Source organism: Dreissena polymorpha, chromosome 9 (genome assembly GCF_020536995.1).
Source record: "Dreissena polymorpha isolate Duluth1 chromosome 9, UMN_Dpol_1.0, whole genome shotgun sequence".
NCBI lineage: Eukaryota > Metazoa > Mollusca > Bivalvia > Myida > Dreissenidae > Dreissena > Dreissena polymorpha.
Window position 1 is genome coordinate 101,267,632 of NC_068363.1, and position 19,365 is coordinate 101,286,996.

General features: G+C 34.5%; 2 protein-coding genes across 3 annotated transcripts in view; one reads left to right on the forward strand and one right to left on the reverse strand.

Annotated features, from left to right (window-relative positions):
- The window catches only part of LOC127846321 (RING finger and SPRY domain-containing protein 1-like), a gene marked incomplete at its 5' end in the record, with an annotated part of 80,364 nt that overhangs the window by 12,247 nt on the left and 48,752 nt on the right, over positions 1-19,365 (reverse strand). The window contains one exon of the mRNA XM_052377487.1: positions 1,795-1,897. Within this exon, the coding sequence (XP_052233447.1) occupies positions 1,795-1,897 (103 nt within the window). The remainder of the gene's footprint in view (positions 1-1,794; positions 1,898-19,365) is intronic.
- On the forward strand, positions 9,215-19,294 carry LOC127843619 (uncharacterized). Of its 2 annotated transcripts, none has more exons than XM_052373308.1 (2): positions 9,215-9,297; positions 16,433-19,294. In XM_052373308.1, the coding sequence occupies exons 1-2, from the start codon at positions 9,243-9,245 to the stop codon at positions 18,142-18,144; spliced, it is 1,767 nt and encodes a 588-aa protein (XP_052229268.1). In that variant the 5' UTR covers positions 9,215-9,242; the 3' UTR covers positions 18,145-19,294. The 2 variants fall into 2 exon arrangements, with proteins under 2 accessions (XP_052229268.1, XP_052229267.1); XM_052373307.1 differs by lacking the exon at positions 9,215-9,297 and adding an exon at positions 12,383-12,820.

Here is a 19,365-nt window from a genome sequence, read left to right on the forward strand (position 1 = left end):
TTACAGTGGGTATGCTAAATTTTGATATGTGTTAAATTGTAATATATTGATAAAAACATGTTACAATAACACAAAAAGGGCAAGAACAATTTTAAATTGAAAACAAATTTCATAAAATGCAGCAGAGACAAATTAGCGTCCCAAGCCAATTGTGACAAAGATATTTTGTGCATATATTCGTCTTTTTATTAGGATCAGGACTAGTGTTTGTGTGTCGTATGAATAGATATCGTTGCAGGAAATTAAAATGATAGGTAAAACTAAATTTAGATTCACATCGTACATGCATGATATAAATACTAGCAAATTCGACTGTACAGACATTTTTTACTCAGAATTAAATATCTGGCTTATTTCGCATTTTTCGTCACATGTTCTTCTTAACTTTTATTTTAATTTATATTGAAATATATATGTTTTTTTACACATTTTATATGTATTCATTAATATTTGACAAAATCGTGCATACCCACTTTAAAATCTCACAATGAACATCATAGTTATGGCCTGGACAAGCTCATTTATGGCCATTTTTGACCTTTGAACTCAAAGTGTGACCTTGACCTTGGAGATATCAACATTCTTTCGCATGACACACCCTCCAATGATGGTGAACAAATGTGTCAAAAGATTTTAAAACCTCACAATGAATAACATAGTTATGGTCCGGACTAGCTCATTTATGGCCATTTTTTACCTTTGAACTCAAAGAGTGACCTTGACCTTGGAGATATCAACGTAATAATTTCGAATGACACACCGTCCAATGATGGTGAACAAATGTGCCAAATGATTTTAAAATCTCACAATGAATAACATATGGTCCGGACTAGCTCATTTATGGCAATTTTTGACCTTTGAACTCAAAGTGTGACCTTGGAGATATCGATGTAATTCTTTCGCATGACACATCGTCTACTGATGGTGAACAAATCTGCCAAATTATTTTAAATTCCATATTCAAACTTGACCTAGACATCATCTCGATACAACTTCTGACAAAGTTTGGTGAAGATCGGATGGAACTTTCAGGACGGTCAGACCGACAGAATGACAAAGTGACTCCTATATAGCCTCTATTACCAATGGTAATGGGGGTGTAATAAGATGTTAAACTAACATATGCACGTAGGGTAAGAAGTTGAACTTTGCCATTCATTTTAGATATGATCTGCAAATTTCACAGGCATATTGGGTAACCCTTTCCCAATGAGAAAATGGCTATGTGCAAACAGCATTAAAACCAGACTAGACTGCAAGTAACTCGCAGTCTGTTCAGGTATTATGCTTTTTGCTACTCATTAGTAAGGTTTGGAAATGAAGCCCTTTAAACTTGAATCTAGTAAGAAAGGTCTTTAATTAAATTTAACTGTCTCAGGTACTACAAAGGCGTACATATCTAAGTGGTAAAGGGTTAAAATGGGAAACTTTCACATCTACATGGATTCAGATGTCAACTTTTCACATCAGTGTGTTTTAACATGTTAAACTTAAGTTCAAGAATTTAATTCAACTAATGGTCAAGAAAACCGTTTAATCCTTTACCACTCAGATACGCATTTTGAAGCATTTTTATCTGTTAGAAAATTTAATTTAATTTAAGAACTTACTAGATTCAAGTTTTAATGGCTTCATTTCCAAGTCTTAGGTACTGATGAACAGCAAACAGCATAAAACACAGTCTGTTCTGTTTTTATGCTGGTTGCATACAGCTATTTTTCATTGCATCTGAGCGAGAAAGGGTTATCTGTACAGACATTTCTGTACCCTTGCCCCTGTTGTATATTGGCTTACCGTGCACACAGAAAGAGATCCCTTTCCTGAGGCAGTGGCACTCCATTGAGCGAGAATATGATGTACTGATTGTCTACCTCCAGCAGTAAGCCCAGGATGTCACCTGAAATCATACAAAGGTAAACAACATTAAATGATGGAATGAAGCAATTCTGCATTTGTAAACTGAGGAAACTTTCTGTATTGAAGGCATTGACTAATTATAAGAAGAATATCCCCTGAAATGAGACAGATATTTATTTATAGAGAAAGTCATTAAAACTCTAAACACATATTGTGCAAGTCATATGCAGTGAAGAATCCTGCTAAAACTTTTGTTAGTAAACGTAGGAGTTAAAGCTCCAACAAGGCTCTTCTTGGAAAAGATGACATTCTATCAGCTTTATTTTCAAGGATAGGCCTTCAATTTCAAGGATAATCATTTATTTTCAAGGATAGGCATTCTTTCAGCTTTATTGTCAAAGGTTGGCATTATATCATCTTTCTTTGAAAGGATGGCATTCTAAAAGTTTATCAGGTTCCAGTGGCTGATGAATGGCTGGGAAAAATTAGCTAGATATTTACCTGCAGACATAAACACAAATTATAAATAAGATTACAATGCAAATTATTGCTTTCTTTCAATAGTAGCAAACACATTAAACATGTGCAAGAACAAAACAGTAGTATAACAAGAACACAGCATAGTGGGTGCCAACGCTTTGCAGCGGGTGCAGTTTTGAATAAATGAATGCTTGTCAGAAGAACTTTTTTTTTTTATATATTAGAGGTCACGGTGACCTTGACCTTTGACCTAGTGACCCAAAAATGGGTGAGGCATGTAGAAGTCATCAATGTGCAGTTTCATATGAAAACAGCCTAGCTTAAAATGAAACAAGACACCATGCAAGTGTTTAAGCACCAGGTTCAGGACTTCTACATTTTAATATAAATTTATTTGTTTAGTTAATTATTTTGCAAATAAAAGATCCACAGTATCTTACACAGCTTATAACAAATTAAATACAGTATATTAATATTTTATATAAATTATAATAATAATAATGATAAACTATTAATGTAACGTGGTCACTGATGCCCCCCACAACACTGGCAAATAAACTTATTTACTTATTTATCCTACACTTAACAAAACGACAAAAGGACATAATTCAATTAAAGTTCCAACAAGATCCACTGAGTTGTAGAAAAGAAGTTAACAAACAACTTTTTTTACTTGAACAACACACAAAGGGCCATAAGTCAACCAAACTACATGCACCACAAAGTAATTCCTAAACACTCATCTACACATATCCAGCCAGTACCATTTATGCCTAGCGTCTAGAAAAAAAGGCCTTGGCAAACAGCATAGACCCAGATGACACGCCACATGATGCGGCGTCTCATCAGGGTCTGCGCTGTTTGCGTAAATTAATTTCTGTAAGAAATATTCTAAATATAGAAAGAAATATACTAGACATCCCTAATTTTGGAATAAATTGATCCAATTTAGAAGGATGGGAGAGTCCATTAGGCATAAATGGGTTAAAGAGGAGATGAAAACGCAAGCATTAGGACAAATGTAAGTACAGAGGTGTGAATGGACGAACTGACAAAATGTTTAAGGCCTCCCTCTGTAGGGGGGGGGGACATAGTAATATCCCATTCTGCATTCTGCATGTTCCTTCAAATGCCTATAGGATAAGATTTTTCCATAACACTGTTACAGTTTTGTTCTTAATTCATTTAAGCAAACACTTTTAAAATCAAACATCAATTAGCCATAACATGTATTGAATCTTTGTATTTAATTTAGCATTTAAAATGTTTTGACCTCCTGTTTATTGAAATTCGCTCAGGGCTTCTTTTAATATCAACCTTCAATACACTTCATTGCAGAATGATTAACCCTTTCCCACTCAAAAGCAAAGAGAAAATGTCTATGTGCAAACAGCATAAAACGAGAGCGCCGATGGCGTTAAAAGCATAGGTGCAAGATACAGGGAAGAATGGCGTCACGTGGTATAATGTAGTTCGATATCGCCATCCGCGAATTTCTCAAATCAATAATTTCAAACAATTACCGACTATTTAAATAGATAATCTTTCCATTTACATCAGTGTTTGAAACGCTTATGAAAAATAATTACCCAAGCCTTTCGAAATTTAAGCACGGAACAGATTTGTATCGAACTATTGTTTTCACAAATGAAAATAGCCGCTACCCTATTCGTCTGCGTCAAGAATTTGTCGTAAAACTTGTGGTAAGCGTTAGATGCAGACGTGCACAACAGATTGAGTTCTGAATACAGATTTCTGAATGCAGATTTTTATAGAAACTCCTCACAGCAGTTACTTCCCTTGCTTCGCCCAGTCAGTAACTTCTAGTATAAGGGAGGCCACTGCGTAGGAGATTGAGATTTATAGTGCAGATAGAATTGTTTTACGAACGAAATTTGTTTTAGGTTATAAGAAGATTTTTTGACATAAAAGGGTCTTAGAAAAATTCACTAAAAACGGTGTCAGCAATATTCTTGGAAGAAAACGTTAGAAAAACGTTTCCAAAAAAAAATTGTAAGAATGACCATATACTTAATTAAATAGATATTTCGTCTGATTTTTGATCAGGTAAGGCTTCATAAAGGGCAACCGATCGATGTGGATTTTTGAAATGTGGTATATACCATAAGCATAGGTGCGTAAACGCACCTATGCTAACCAGAACAGCCTGCGACCTTTTCAGGTGTTATACTGTTTACTGCTCATCAGTATCTAAAGGTTGGAAATGAAGTCTTTAGAACTTGAATTTAGTACGAAAGGTCTAAAATTACTTTAAGTTTCTAAGGGACAACAAATGCGTAAAAATACGTATCTAAGTGATAAAGGGTTAAACAATGACATCAAACTAATGTACAAGTACTTCAACAGTCATGTCAATTTTTTGTAAAAGTTTTCAATGATTACTTTACAAATTGCTATTGAAAATGCAATACTTTGGTTTAAACCTTTTCCTTGTGTAACCATATCATTTATACTTTGGCTTTATTGTATAAACACTTCAGTCACAATGATCAATGTACAAACAAAATCTCTTACAAAAATACAAAAGTAACTTTAAAAGCAATATTGAATCTTGTAATTATCCGTTTTGCTTTTTTTCTGTGTATACCTCATGTACGATAAAAATGCATTCAATAAGTGAAAGTGATAAAACAGATATTTTTGATTAAACAATTCATTGTTGGGAAAAACACTATTTAAATATGGAAATAAACAAAAAATAACATTTGCTCATTAAAAGCAACAAATGGCAAGTGTTCATAAAAAAAGTTGAATGCAAACATAACTTAGTAATGAAAAATCGAGAAAAAGACATGAATATTAAGGATACTGAAGTTATTATTTATTGATTAGTTAAGAGTGAATTAAAGGATGAAACAATCTTCATGAATTTTAACACTTGTGCTCACGAATAGTGAACAGCAAATGATAAATCAGAATAGTTACAGAAAAGCAAGATATGACATAATGTTCATAATTAAATTTCAAAACCGTGGATAAAGTGTTCCTAAATACTAAACATATTTAAAATACAGAAAATTATACAATATGTTCATTTATACTAAATACAAAGAAACCTTAAGGAAATATGTTCATAAATTATTTGAACAGCGAACTTACTGTTCACCAAAACTGAACAGTTGCACATCAAATGCAAAAAAAGTGTAAATAAGAACTAATTAAAAAACAACATAACTATGAAATATAATAATGAGTTCAAACTTGACATGTGTTCATAGCTGTTATATGGTCAATTTTGACCTTTGACTTCTAAGTGTGACCTTGAGTAGGGAGACAAATCCTACAAGAAAAATGTTGTCTTATAATAGTTTACATCTGTGTCAAGTTAATTGAAAAGCAATCTGATAGTGAACAGTTGTGTCTGAGGAAGAAAGTTTTCTGTTAGAAAAATGTAAAAAAATAATTGGTTCATTATTAAACTTATAATCATCATTTGAATAATAAAGTGTTTGTCCTTGATAATTTGGAAAATATATATGCTTGGAAAATATGTGTAGATCTTACATAGCGTTTACACTTCCCTGAAAGTTATTTGTTTTGGAACTTAATATGCATAGATTTAACTTTGTGTTTAAACATTACCAGAAGATATGAAAGACAGCAGGCCTAGTGGTGGTGCAAGATATGAAAGCCAGCAGGCCTAGTGGTAGTGCAAGATATGAAAGCCTGCAGGCCTAGTGGTAGTGCAAGATCTGAAAGCCAGCAGGCCTAGTGGTAGTGCAAAATCTATAAGCCGGCAGGCCTAGTGGTAGTGCATGATCTGAAAGCCAGCAGACCTAGTGGTAGTGCAAGATCTGAAAGCCGGCAGGCCTGGTGGTAGTGCAAGATCTGAAAGCCAGCAGGCCTAGTGGTAGTGCAAGATCTGAAAGCTGGCAGGCCTAGTGGTAGTGCAAGATCTGAAAGCCAGCAGGCCTAGTGGTAGTGCAAGATCTGAAAGCCAGCAGGCCTAGTGGTAGTGCAAGATCTGAAAGCCGGCAGGCCTAGTGGTAGTTCAAGATCTGAAAGCCAGCAGGCCTAGTTGTAGTGCAAGATCTGAAAGCCAGCAGGCCTAGTTGTAGTGCAAGATCTGAAAGCCAGCAGGCCTAGTTGTAGTGCAAGATCTGAAAGCCAGCAGGCCTAGTGGTAGTGCAAGATCTGAAAGCCAGCAGGCCTAGTGGTAGTGCAAGATCTGAAAGCCAGCAGGCCTAGTTGTAGTGCACTAGCTTTTGCATCTAGCAGGCCTGGGTTTGAATCTTGGCTAAGGCCTTTTTTATCTCAACTTTTTTACTTGCTGTTGTTATTTGTTTAGACTATTATAATCAGTATAGACTTGTTAGTCAATATATTAAATGACATTTTTCAAAAATACGAAAATGTGTGAACAAGTCCCTTTAAGGTAAAGACATGGTGTCAAATCTTGGATGCTGCATTTTAATTGGTATTTAATGATCACCAACACATGTAAAAACAACATTATTAAAAAAGGCAAACAGAAACGTTCCTTTCATGAACAATTGCACAGCGAATAAGAGAAGTACGTGTCAATTAATCACATGCTTCGTGGTGCAATGCTGTTGTAAAAGTGACATAATTTCTTTTGAACCTTAATTTATTTTATTTGGAGGTAGTTCACAGATGAAGATATTAATTAAGGAGGCCTTATCTGTCTAGATATTAAATGCCTGAATGCAGGATTGGGATAGGACTATTAAACATATTGCAGACTGTTATTCAGTTATTCACAGAAGTCAATTAAGTCTTATAGAGGAACTTTGATATATCTAACCACCACTTAACAAAACAGGCAATGAATAGTTGACCTTCAAAACTAGAAAACTTATAAAGCCATATTCATGAGATTTGTGTCATTTCTTTTCAAGATTTTCCAATTATGTTCTGATCTTGATTTCCAGACTTGAAGAAGACAGACACACTTATACTATACTTACACTATTAATAAATTTAACTTCCAACCAAAACATGTGTTTAATGAATTATTGTAGACATAAATGATTTCACAGAATGACATTTTGCTGTGCATTTGCTGTGTTTATGACAATTTGTCAAAGTCTGTTCAAATTACTGATTTGAGTTACTTTGGAGGCACATTATTCTGAACAGAAACGAACAGAGATAAACTTATGCACTGGAAAAATTCTGTTGAAGAAATCAAATTTAACTGAAAAATACAAAATGGTTCCTTTGAAAGATGTCAAGCCAAGGGTATTGTACCAAATTGGTAAGTTCATTTTATTATTTTTCATAACATGACTTCTTTCATAAAATGAAAAAAAGAATACTACAAATAAGTTATACATCCCTTGTACTTCCAATAAAATCAAAGTTGATTATACATTAGAAAAAATCATTCCAAGAAATATATGCATTACTCATTTACAATATGCTTTCTATTTTCAATGTCTAATGTATTCAACATATTTAATTAAAACTTAATCAGGGATTAAAAAGGTACAGGAAATAACGAAAATGTGTAAGGAGAAAAAAATTGCATATTGTCTCAATTTTACATAAAAATTGTCTTCTAATCTTTTTTCCTCGTAGAAAAAGACCAAGAAGGTTCTAAGTATATACACAACTATAAACTTCCCATATTGACTTTATAGATATTGACTTAATAGACACAAAGACTATTTTATCCACTGCACTTTTACATATTTTAATTCTATCAATTACCAACATATTTCACAGACATATAAAAACAATCCATTTAAAATATAATTAAAACTTTCAATCATCATTTACCTACCGCTCTGTTAATTGATTTTTTTAAATGCTTATCATATAAAAATAAAATAAAATGTCTCCCAAGGAGTTTAAACAAAGACATGGCTTTTAGAATGAAATTCTACTAACTTTGATCATTTAATTTAATGTTATATTATAACTGTTTTAATATTCTCCTCTATTGTGCTTACAGCATTTAGTCTACAATGTTAGAATAATTGAAAATTTGCCATTATAACACCATTTATAATTCGCTTTTTAACACCCGTGGGTTTTTTGGGGGCATCCTTAACTGTCTGATTGCAATCTGAGAATGCTTTGACTGTATGAAATGTGAATTTAAAACTGTTACCAAAAATTTTATATTGAACATGCTGTTTAAAATGCAACTTCTGATATTTCTATATACAATCCTGACCGTAATGTCGATTTTAATACTTAACACCTATTTACATAGTATCAAATTTTTACACCTGAGATATTATGAACTTAAATTATTTGCAAATAAATCTCTCTATAAAGTGCCAACGTCATTTTTGCTACATAACAATGCCGAAATAATTAAAACCTAAAATATTCTTTATGTAACTTCCATTCAACATGTCAATACTTAAAAGATCAGATTAAACGTTTCCGTACAGAATTATCATAAAACAAACTTCATTCAGTTAATTGTTCCTAATTAGAAAGATAATGTTCATCCAATGCCTGGCATTTAAAACTTTGCCACACAGTTTGCTTTTTCAATGCCTGGCCAAAATTTGTAACAAGATATGGGCATTATTAACATGATAATAGTGTGAACTATCCTGATGTATATAAACTGTTCTTAAATGGTACAGTTTTAATTGTGACACTTAAGTCACGCACATTTTGAGTATTAATGAATACCTTGTTTAATTTAAAAGTCTAAAATATTTGAAGAAATATAATAAGTCACAATTACTTTCAGACAAAAACATGAATAAATTTGAAAAATGTCTTGGCGTACCAACATATGTGAAAAACTAGATACCCATAAAATCAAGATGTACACAAATGTGGACTACAAATAAATGGATACTAATTTTTCTAGTCAAAAAGCGAAGATGTATCTTATTGATTTTGGGAAATACTGAAACTCTTTGATATAATTTGATATTTAACTAAATCATTCCAAGATGTCTGAAAGCAGGTCCAGCACTGGAGCTTTTACTTCAGCCATCGAACAAGCAGGTATGTGGGTGAAACATTTAAAAAAAAATCTCTGCTGATTTTGGTTTATGGCAGACAACGTATCATGCAGGGTCATGTGATTTTGTGAAGGTTTATGTGGGTCATGAGACGCATGCTTCAAGGGAGGGTCATGGTTTATTGTCAGTGTTAAAGTAGATAATAAGTGAAATACTTCACAGGAGGGTCATGGGTTAATGTGAGCCCCCAAGGGGGTCATAATTCCCAAAACTCACTAAGGCTCATTGGTAACTGTTAGTGTTCAAGTGTATTCTATGTCAGTGAGGGACGTGGATTTGTGTAAGAATTCAAGTGTGTCATGAGTTATTGGTTCACTAAAGATTATGGGTTACAAGTGTTCTAGTGGATCATGGATCCATGACTGTCATGGGTTATTGTGAGTGTGTATTTAGGTCAGGAAAGTCCCATGGTTCCCTGGCAGTTAATTGGTAAATAAGGGTGTACAAGTGGGTCATGGGTGACATGCTTCACTGAGGGTTATGGGTTACTATGAGACATCAAGTAAGTCATAGGTCAAATGCTCCACCGAGGGTCATAAGTTACTGTGAGACATCAGGTAGGTCATGGGTGACATGCTTCACTGAGGGTCATGGGTTAGTGTGAGACATCAAGTAGGTCATGGGTGACATGCTTCACTGAGGGTCATAGGTTACTGTGAGACATCAAGTAGGTCATGGGTGACATGCTTCACTGAGGGTCATGGGTTACTGTAAGACATCGAGTAGGTCATGGGTGACATGCTTCACTGAGGGTCATGGGTTACTGTGAGACATAGAGTAGGTCATCGGTGACATGCTTCACTGAGGGTCATAAGTTACTGTGAGACATCAAGTAGGTCATGGGTGACATGCTTCACTGAGGGTCATGGGTTACTGTAAGACATCGAGTAGGTCATAGGTCACATGCTCCACTGAGGGTCATGGGTTACTGTAAGACATCAAGTAGGTCATGGGTGACATGCTTCACTGAGGGTCATGGGTTACTGTGAGACATAGAGTAGGTCATGGGTGACATGCTTCACTGAGGGTCATGGGTTAGTGTGGGACATCGCGTAGGTCATAGGTCACATGCTCCACTGAGGGTCATGGGTTACTGTAAGACATCGAGTAGGTCATGGGTGACATGCTTCACTGAGGGTCATAAGTTACTGTGAGACATCAAGTAGGTCATGGGTCACATGGGCCAAAAAGGGTCATAGGTTACTGTGAGAAATCGAGTAGGTCATAGGTCACATGCTTCACTGAGGGTCATAAGTTACTGTGAGACATCGGGAAGTTTATGAGTCACATACTTCACTGAGGGTCATGGATTACTGTGAGACATTGAGTAGGTCATGGGTCGCATGGTCCAAAAAGGGTTATAGATTAATGTGAGAAATTGAGAAGCTCATGGTTCACAAAGGGTCATGGGCTACTGTGAGACTTCTAGTGGGTCATGGTTCACATGGTTCAAAAAGGTTAATGTAAGACATTAACTGAGTAATGGGTCACATGGTCCAGTTGTGGTCATGGTTTACTGTGAGTGTTGAAGAGGTCATGGATTGCATGTTCCTCTGGAGGGTAATGGGTTACAGTAAGTAAACAAATAGGTCATGCATCACTAATAGTTATGTATTTCTGTTTTCAAGATTCATAAAGGCCCTTGAGTAATTCAAGTAGATGAAGACATTATTTGACAAGCAATTCAAAACTTTCAACAAATCCTCTATCTGTCATGTCATTTCCCCTAATCACTTGCATATTATTATCACCCAACAAACTGTATCAATTCAGAGCTCTTATCAGATGGGCAAATACCATTTCCCTCTATGGTTCATTTCTTTCCCCGATTAGCTGTCAGTCTTGCTGCATATGTGGTCAAAGGCACTAAGGTGTCCATGTGGCAGATGAAAGAATGAAACAAATATATGGATTAGAGTTGTCAATATTAATGTCTGCACATTAAAGGGACAGTGAAATCATGTTTAGAGTTTTCTTGTCCACTGTGATGAAGGAATACACATTTACAGCAAATAATAGTCAAAGATTGTCTTTACCCAAAATTACAGCCACAGGATGTTTCAAAATGGCAAAAAGTAACATTTTTTCCCAAAATCTTACGAAAGCCCCCCACCAATGCCAAAATTTTCCAATAAACTGAAATGGTGATGTATTGAGTTTATTATACAGCTATACAATTCTTTAACATGTAAAGGAGAGAAACTTAATAAGACTTATTTCTTTTGTTTCAATCCTTTTCTGAAATCGATTGTATTGTGTATTTTGATGTTTTGTACTTGCCAAAAGAAATAAATATGTTAAAACTAACATTAATTTTAAAATGCAGTTAAACATTCACTTTTATTTAAAATCATATTAATCCAGTTCAATTTTTCCCAATACATGTATCATCATTAATAGCACTATTTTCCAATCCAAAAGGCACAGGCTGTGAACTATCAAGAAAAAAATCACTTATAATGTGTACAAAAGTTTATGCGATAGCAAATCTCATTATTGTAAATAATAGGGTTTGTTTTGAATTATTTATATATTTATATATTCTATGTTATGAAGTGCATCATTCAAAAATGGGTCTCATGCCAAATGTGGCCAGCACAGCTCCAGACAGCCCATCTGCTCAGTCTGGTCAGGAGCTGCGCTATCAGCTTATGACACCACGAAACCTTGCATGGCATCATAATGGAAAGCGACGCTCCTGACCAGACTCTCTGCCTGCGCAGGCTGGTCTTGAGCTACCCTCGCCACATTTGGCATCAGACCCATCGTTGCAAAAGAACTCATGATTCTGTTTTTTACTTTCAATGAATATATCATACATTAATATGTCAAAAGCTGCATTCAAATTTGTATACATTGGTATAGGTAAAATAATACCTTTATTTTAACCAATAATAAATGCCCCCCCCCCCCCTTAAAAAATGTAAAGGACCTTTATTTCAGAAAATTTGGTACTTTAAATGATCCACAGCAAAGCCCATACCCGTCTGGTTTATGCCTTGTGTAAAGACAGTTACACAATGCTACAGGACGGGTCTTCTCAAAGTCTGATTATGGGCCTTTAATTAAAAAAGGATGATTGAAGAATCAATGTTTCATTACTGATGCAGAGCTATTAAGAAATCCATTTTCTTTGTTATCAATAATTGGTAGTCAGTGAAAAACAAATTTCGACCAATATTTCAGGAAATCTAGAATAAGAGAATTGTTCACAGCTAATGATTAAACTAGAATATGGATATTTGCTTGTTTAAAGACAAGCGAAAGGAAAAGTTCCATAATATTGTGATGATTAAATAAAGGAAATAAAATAACAAACTTTTTGCTTGCTAAAGATGGAAATTTAACAATTGTCATCATCAACATGCAGTTCTAAAATATTGAAATACACACGTAATGAATGAATATTTGTTTTATGTTAATAATAATAAATGAATGTTTAAATATTGTGAGAAATACAATCATAATGGATGCAATTGTTAATGGTTTAGGTCCAACACAAGATGGTAAGTGTCAATGTCTGTTACTTGTATTTATAAGAATTATATTTCTTTTGAGATGTATTCAAATTTAGAAACTTTAATTGTGTGGGTGTTTTTTCTGCTAAACAAATACAAATAGAGAAGACTTAAAACTCCTATTGATATTATTATTTTGTATCAAAGATATATAACTTATGAACATGAGCACAAAAAAAAACTTGTTCATAATCTGAGAGAGTAACCAATTAAGTCTTATAGAACTAGTAAAGAGCAACTCATATATATTTTTGTCATAAAAATGATTGTTTTGTTGGGACAAAAAATGAAAGTCCAAATTAAATGACGTAAAAATGCAACAACTTTGATACCCTGCCTGACAGATGCCCACAAAATGTCAAAATTTGGTAAAATGTCAAAATTTGGTAAGTCCAAATAAAATTATGTAAAAATGAAACAATTTTAATATTACACTGCCTCACAGTTGCCAACAACTGAAGTCTAAACTTTTTTAGTCAAAATCTGATCATGTAAAATACAACAACCTCAATACCCTGTCTTACAGTTGCCTACAAATTAAAGTCACAATACAAATCAAATGACATACAATACATCAACCTTAATACCTAGCCATAAAGTTGCCTGCAAATTTAAGCTATGTTAAGATTTAACCAATAACAACCAAAAAGTTACAGGGAGGACAGGGTGTACACAATTTCGGACTTTCTTACATACATACAGACCAAGATGATCATTGTTTCTACCATTTATGCCTAGCGTCTAGAAAAAAGTCCTTGGCAAATAGCGTAGACCCAGATGAGACGCCGCATGATGCAGTTTGCGCTGTTTGCTTAAAGGAATTTCTTAAAGAAATATTCTAAATATAGAAACAAGGCTATTGTCAAGCAATATTGTCCCCTACCAGCTCCACCATTGTCAGAAATTTCACCATTTTCAGAATTTTATTTTTATTTTTTGGTTGCCATAGAAACCACAATTTTTGACGTAGGAACGAAATGAAATGACGTGCATAATGTCCATATTGCCATCTATCCATGTTGCAAGTTTCATGAAAAAATATTAAGAACTTTTAAAGTTATCGCAGGATCCAGAAAACCACCATTTTCAGCAGTATTTCTAGTCTATTTGTTGCCATAGCAACCAGAATTTTTGACGTAGGAACAAAATGAAATGACGTGCATAATGTCCATATTGCCATCTATCCAAATTTCAAGTTTCATGAAAAAATATTAAGAACTTTGAAAGTTATCGCAGGATTCAGAAAAGTGTGACGGACGGACGGACTGACAGAAGGAGCGCAAACCATAAGTCCCCTGTGGTGAAACCGGTAGGGAACAACAAAATATACTAGACATCCCTTATTTTGGAAATAAATTGATCCAATTTAGAAGGATGGGAGAGTCCACTAGGCTTAAATGGGTTAATGTCTCCCACTCTGTGCAGGCATACAAATTCTCATTAGCTTCATTCAAGCACGGATGTGCCCCCATGAAGATCTTGTCGTAATCACTGTTAAATACTTTTACACTAATCCTCTTAATGCCATTTTGGATTCTTTGATATAACAACTAAAACTACAACAACAAATGACATGAAAGGGTACTATACATCCACATCAAAGAACTTTTCCTTTTCTTATACAACGTTAAAGGTACTGTATTAGAATGATATAATATGATATAATGGCACTTATATCATTGCTTAAGGCAGATAATAGCACAGCGTAATTGCTATTTTATGGATTTGAAATTGTCGCCAAGTCATTAAACATGGTTAATTGATTGCCAGATACCACTTAGTGTTTAGAGAAGTTTCCATTAGTAAAGATGTAAAAATATTTCATGTGAAAACTAAAACTGTTTGTCTTGAAAATAAGATTTACTCAAAATAAAGATGAAGCAACAAAAAGGACAAACCAAACATTACAAAAATGGGAATACAACTGATATATATATATATATTGATGTTGAACCATTAATTTATAAGGATAACAAAAAGTGAAATGTAAAGTAGGACAAGTGTTAATGTGGAACATTTAAACAATATTACAGTGTAAATCTATAAAGTTCGGACTACTACCTAATTATACAAGTGTTTAATTCATTATGGACAAGCAAAACTTCTTACATAAGACAATCTATATATACAGTTATAAATCTTAGTGATATAAAGTAACACAAAGAATTTGTTTAAACCATGAGAACAGTGCAAATACTAAATAGTTGCACGGTCATTCAAAGTGACAATTTCAAGCTGCAAAGGAATTCAAGAGGTAATAAGTAGCATCTATGGCAATAACTTTATCATCACCAGCATCATCATCATAATAATCATTATTATCAGACTCAACATTATCATCATCAATAGAAGTAGAGCTCTTTTTCTATAATCATTAAGCATTTTCAATATCAAGGGCACTATAATGCGGTCAAAATCAGCAACAACAAAAACTTCATTATCACAATCAGGAAAATCAATGAGAAGACAATTTGAAGTGTCTGCACTTCCAGCCTTGTCAAACTTCAAGTAGTCGATAATACTTCTTTGGTGCTAGCCTTGTAGTCTTCTTCAGTCACCTTTAACTTAAGGGTGACGACTTTGCATTGGAAATTTTGTAATTTTATGTACATAAGTTCCCAATAAGATTCATATTTTGACCCGTTTCATCCCAATTGGAAACAAACCCAAATATAAAAAAATTTCCTTAAAAAAAAAAAAATTACTTGCTCTGGTCTTGTGAACCAGGAAATAAAAAAGTTGTGGCCTAATAGGACTTCAATAAGAACCTTAACAAACTTCTGTTCTGTTTTAGGGAACTACTTTATCATAGACACAAGGGAACTACTTTATCATAGACACAAATGTCTGTTCTGTTTCTGAGAACTAATTACAAAAAGGCAAAAATATCTGTTCTGTTTAAGGGAACTACTTTACTCTATTTGGATTAAAATAATTTCTTTTGTTAATACCCTGGCAGCTGGAGTAAGTTTGACCTACTTTGGCTCAAAATGAAATGTTTTCCCCTGAAAGGTCACAGGGGCAGGTCAGCACATAAGGTAGTCATGAAGACTCATGATGACCTGTAAATAAACTCTGACATACACACACACACACGGGAACTACTTAATATGAACACAAATGTATGTTCCGATTGATGGAAATTCTCTCTACAGACAAATTTTCTGTTCTTCTTCATCAAACTACTTTATGCAGACACAAATGTCTGTTCTGCTTTAGGCAACTACTTGTACATGTACACAAATGTCTGTTTTGTTTCAGGGAACTACTTGTACATGTACACAAATGTCTGTTTTGTTTCAGGGAACTACTTGTGCATGTACATAAATGTCTGTTTTGTTTCAGGGAACTACTTTTACATGTAACCAAAATTAATGTATGTTTCATTTCAGGCAACTACTTCAACATGAACATAAAATGTCTGTTTGGTTTCAAGGAACTATTTCATCATGGACATGTCTGTTCTCTTTCAGGAAACTTCTTTATCATGGACACAAATGTGCTGTTCTTTTTCTGAGAACTACTTTATAATTGACACACATGTCTGATCTGTTTCTGGGAACTACTTTATCACTGACACAAATGTCTGCTCTGTTTCAGGGAACTACTTTATCATGGATACGGAGCAGGTGATCTCCAATCCCTACCAGGACCTGCAGTCAGAGGCTGTGGACAGTGCAAAGAAAACCACACTTACTGAAAGACTCACAGCAGTGCGCAACAACGTGTGCGAGCACAACCTTCGCACCACTACCAGCCACCTCGACAAACAACGCACACACTCGCTTCGCAATCTTCACATGGACACCAGCAACCTCAGATACCAGGTCAAGGTTATGGACATAAATAAACGTCAAAACGACCTATTGATGCAGCAGAGAATAACTCCTAAAAAGGACTTCTCCTACGATAATAGACAAATTCAGAGCTCTTCAAAACGACTTGGTATGAGCTCTGAAGGATCGTTTTACCTTGAGAAAAAGTTGAAATATCCATTACGTGGCACCATAAAGAAAGACCACAATAAAAAGCCCATAATTCAAAAAGCAAGAAAAACTATGGTGGACCACTCAAAGCGTAAAAAGGTTGAGCATGAAAGTGAGCGTTCACACACTTCCCTCACTTATGAACGCATTACAAGCGCTCACACAGTTTCCACAACTGTTGAAATACTGACTCCAGAACCCTCGCTTCCAAAGCAGCATTCAAACTTTCAACGAGTTGGCTCTAAATCAGCACCTACCCCAAAAATTGCTTTAACTGACCAAAATGGAACGACTAGTCGATTGAGTATAATTAAAGATACTAATCCGAAGTTAATAAAAGAACCCGCTAAAAGTGATCACAATAGAAAAGGTGCACGCAGTACTAAATCACATGTAAAATTTGATTTCAAGTCCAAGCCTGTAACAAACCTTCACCGGTCACAAACTTTCCATTCTGGCATGCCACGTGTTTCCAGATCTTATAGCGAATGCTGGAATAGTGATTCTGATGATGACTATGATTATCGTGAAAAAGTTGATTTACGAGCGCTATTTTTTGGTGATAAATCACAAAATGCGGAAACTAAACCTTCACTTAGTGGTAATACAACACCCCGTACCATACCAACAAGAATGAGTTCAGATATATCAACAAACCCTCGATGTTCCACTGCAAAACCTAAAGTTACAGAAGAAATGCTTCTAAAGGAACAAAAAGAAATAAAAAACAAAATTGACAGTTTTCTTGGTAATATACCTAAAGAGGACAAAACATCGCCTAAACCAGTCCAAGTAGAGGAAAAGCCAAAAGTGGAAGAAACTAAAGAAAAGAACCAAAAGGAAATGTTATCCAAAGCAGCAATGCTATTAAGTGTGTTTTCAAAACCAATTGAACACGAGAAGATTTGGGGTTACACGCCACCAAAACTAACGCAAGAGGTCAAAGTTGAAACTAAAGTAGAACAGGTTGTTGAAAAGCCTAAGTCAGCTGATGTGACTGAAGAAAACAGGCAAAAGAAGCTATGGGAGCTCATACGGACCAGTGTACAAAACGGCAACATAAAACATAAATACACGGCTAATGACCTTCTGCTTCAACAGCTTACTGGCATTCTTGTGCAAGCTGACAAAAAGCTGCTTATTCCACTCCACTCCGCAAGTCGAGCACTGCGTCACACGCCAACATTTAAGATGAAGAGAATGGTGGAGCAACTAATGGCTGAACGAACGTCGTACCAGCAACAAGAGATTGAGAAACTGCAACAAGCCAATGCCTCGATAGGAAATGGGGATGACAAAAGTGACATCAAAAATGAAGAGATATGAGTCAAGCTCATTAAAATTTCCCTATGGGTTACAAATGGATCATTAACAAAGAAAGTAAATCTGGATATTAATCTGCTAATGTTTCAGCTATGATCATGTATAAAATTACTGAGACATAACATTACAAAGAAATGTGCTAAAGATTGCATTGATTTATCATTCAATTAATTAATTAATTTATTAATTGAATTATGTTTCATATATACTATTCATTTATAATGTGTATTCTACAAGTTTGATGAACAATATTATGTTGCAACAAAACTTGTTTAAAAATCAGAAATGACAGAAAGGATTAAATAGGGATGGATTTCTGACTATAACATAAGATAACAAAGATTTGTGCCAAAAGTTGCTTTTTACAGATAAATGTATTTAATATTTATTTGGTTGCAACAGTATCATGAATTGAATGTAAATACTATCAATATTAGCTATTATTATATTCTGTATCATACAATTAAATATTAAAAATCTTACAAGCTACAAACATTTTCTGTTTCAATATAACAGAAGTAGCCTGACTACTTTTTATTTCAACACAAATGTTCGGATATATTGTCTTAAAAACAGTCGACTTTGAAATTTATCATTATGCCTTGAAAAACTGTTAACTTAACCCAGGGAGTGACGTCAATGTTTCCTATTCATGTGCTGTTGTTTGGAGGAAAAACTGCTTATCTAAATTGTCACATAGTTCTGGGTATCTGTGAATCGTAGAAACAAGGTGTAATGTAATTGACAACAAATTCATTGGCAATTGAGTCCACTTGAGTTTTGTTATCTAAAGTTATTTTACCAACAAAAGGGCCAAGATGGCCCTAGTTCGCTCACCTGAGAAGAGTGTGTTCATTGAATTTTTACCAAATGTATTGGGCTGTTTGTCAAACATGCATGCCTGCATATGGTCTGTCAGTTGTAATGGCAGCCATTGTGTGAATATGAATATATTAGTCATTGTGACTTTCACTTTTGACCTTGGTTTCTTGAGTTGTCATCTGGACACCATTTTACAGTGTTGAGTCATTGTTATTAAGACGTTTGACCTAGTGACTTGAACATTATGTTGGTCATCTGCCAGTCATGATGAATGTAACTATGAAGATCATGAATCTAGGCGTAAGCATTGTCAGTAAATATCAAGAAACAATTTTATTGTTTTGAGTCACTGTGATGTTGATCTTTGATGTAGTGATTTGAAATTCAAAAGGGGTATTTTTA

Excerpts from the sequence above, each read along its gene's own strand:
- LOC127843619 (XM_052373307.1), top strand. The coding sequence starts at position 12,715 with ATGAATATTTGTTTTATGTTAATAATAATAAATGAATGTTTAAATATT. Across the intron at positions 12,821-16,432 it reads TTTAGGTCCAACACAAGATG|GGAACTACTTTATCATGGAT; the intron begins GTAAGTGTCAAT and ends GCTCTGTTTCAG.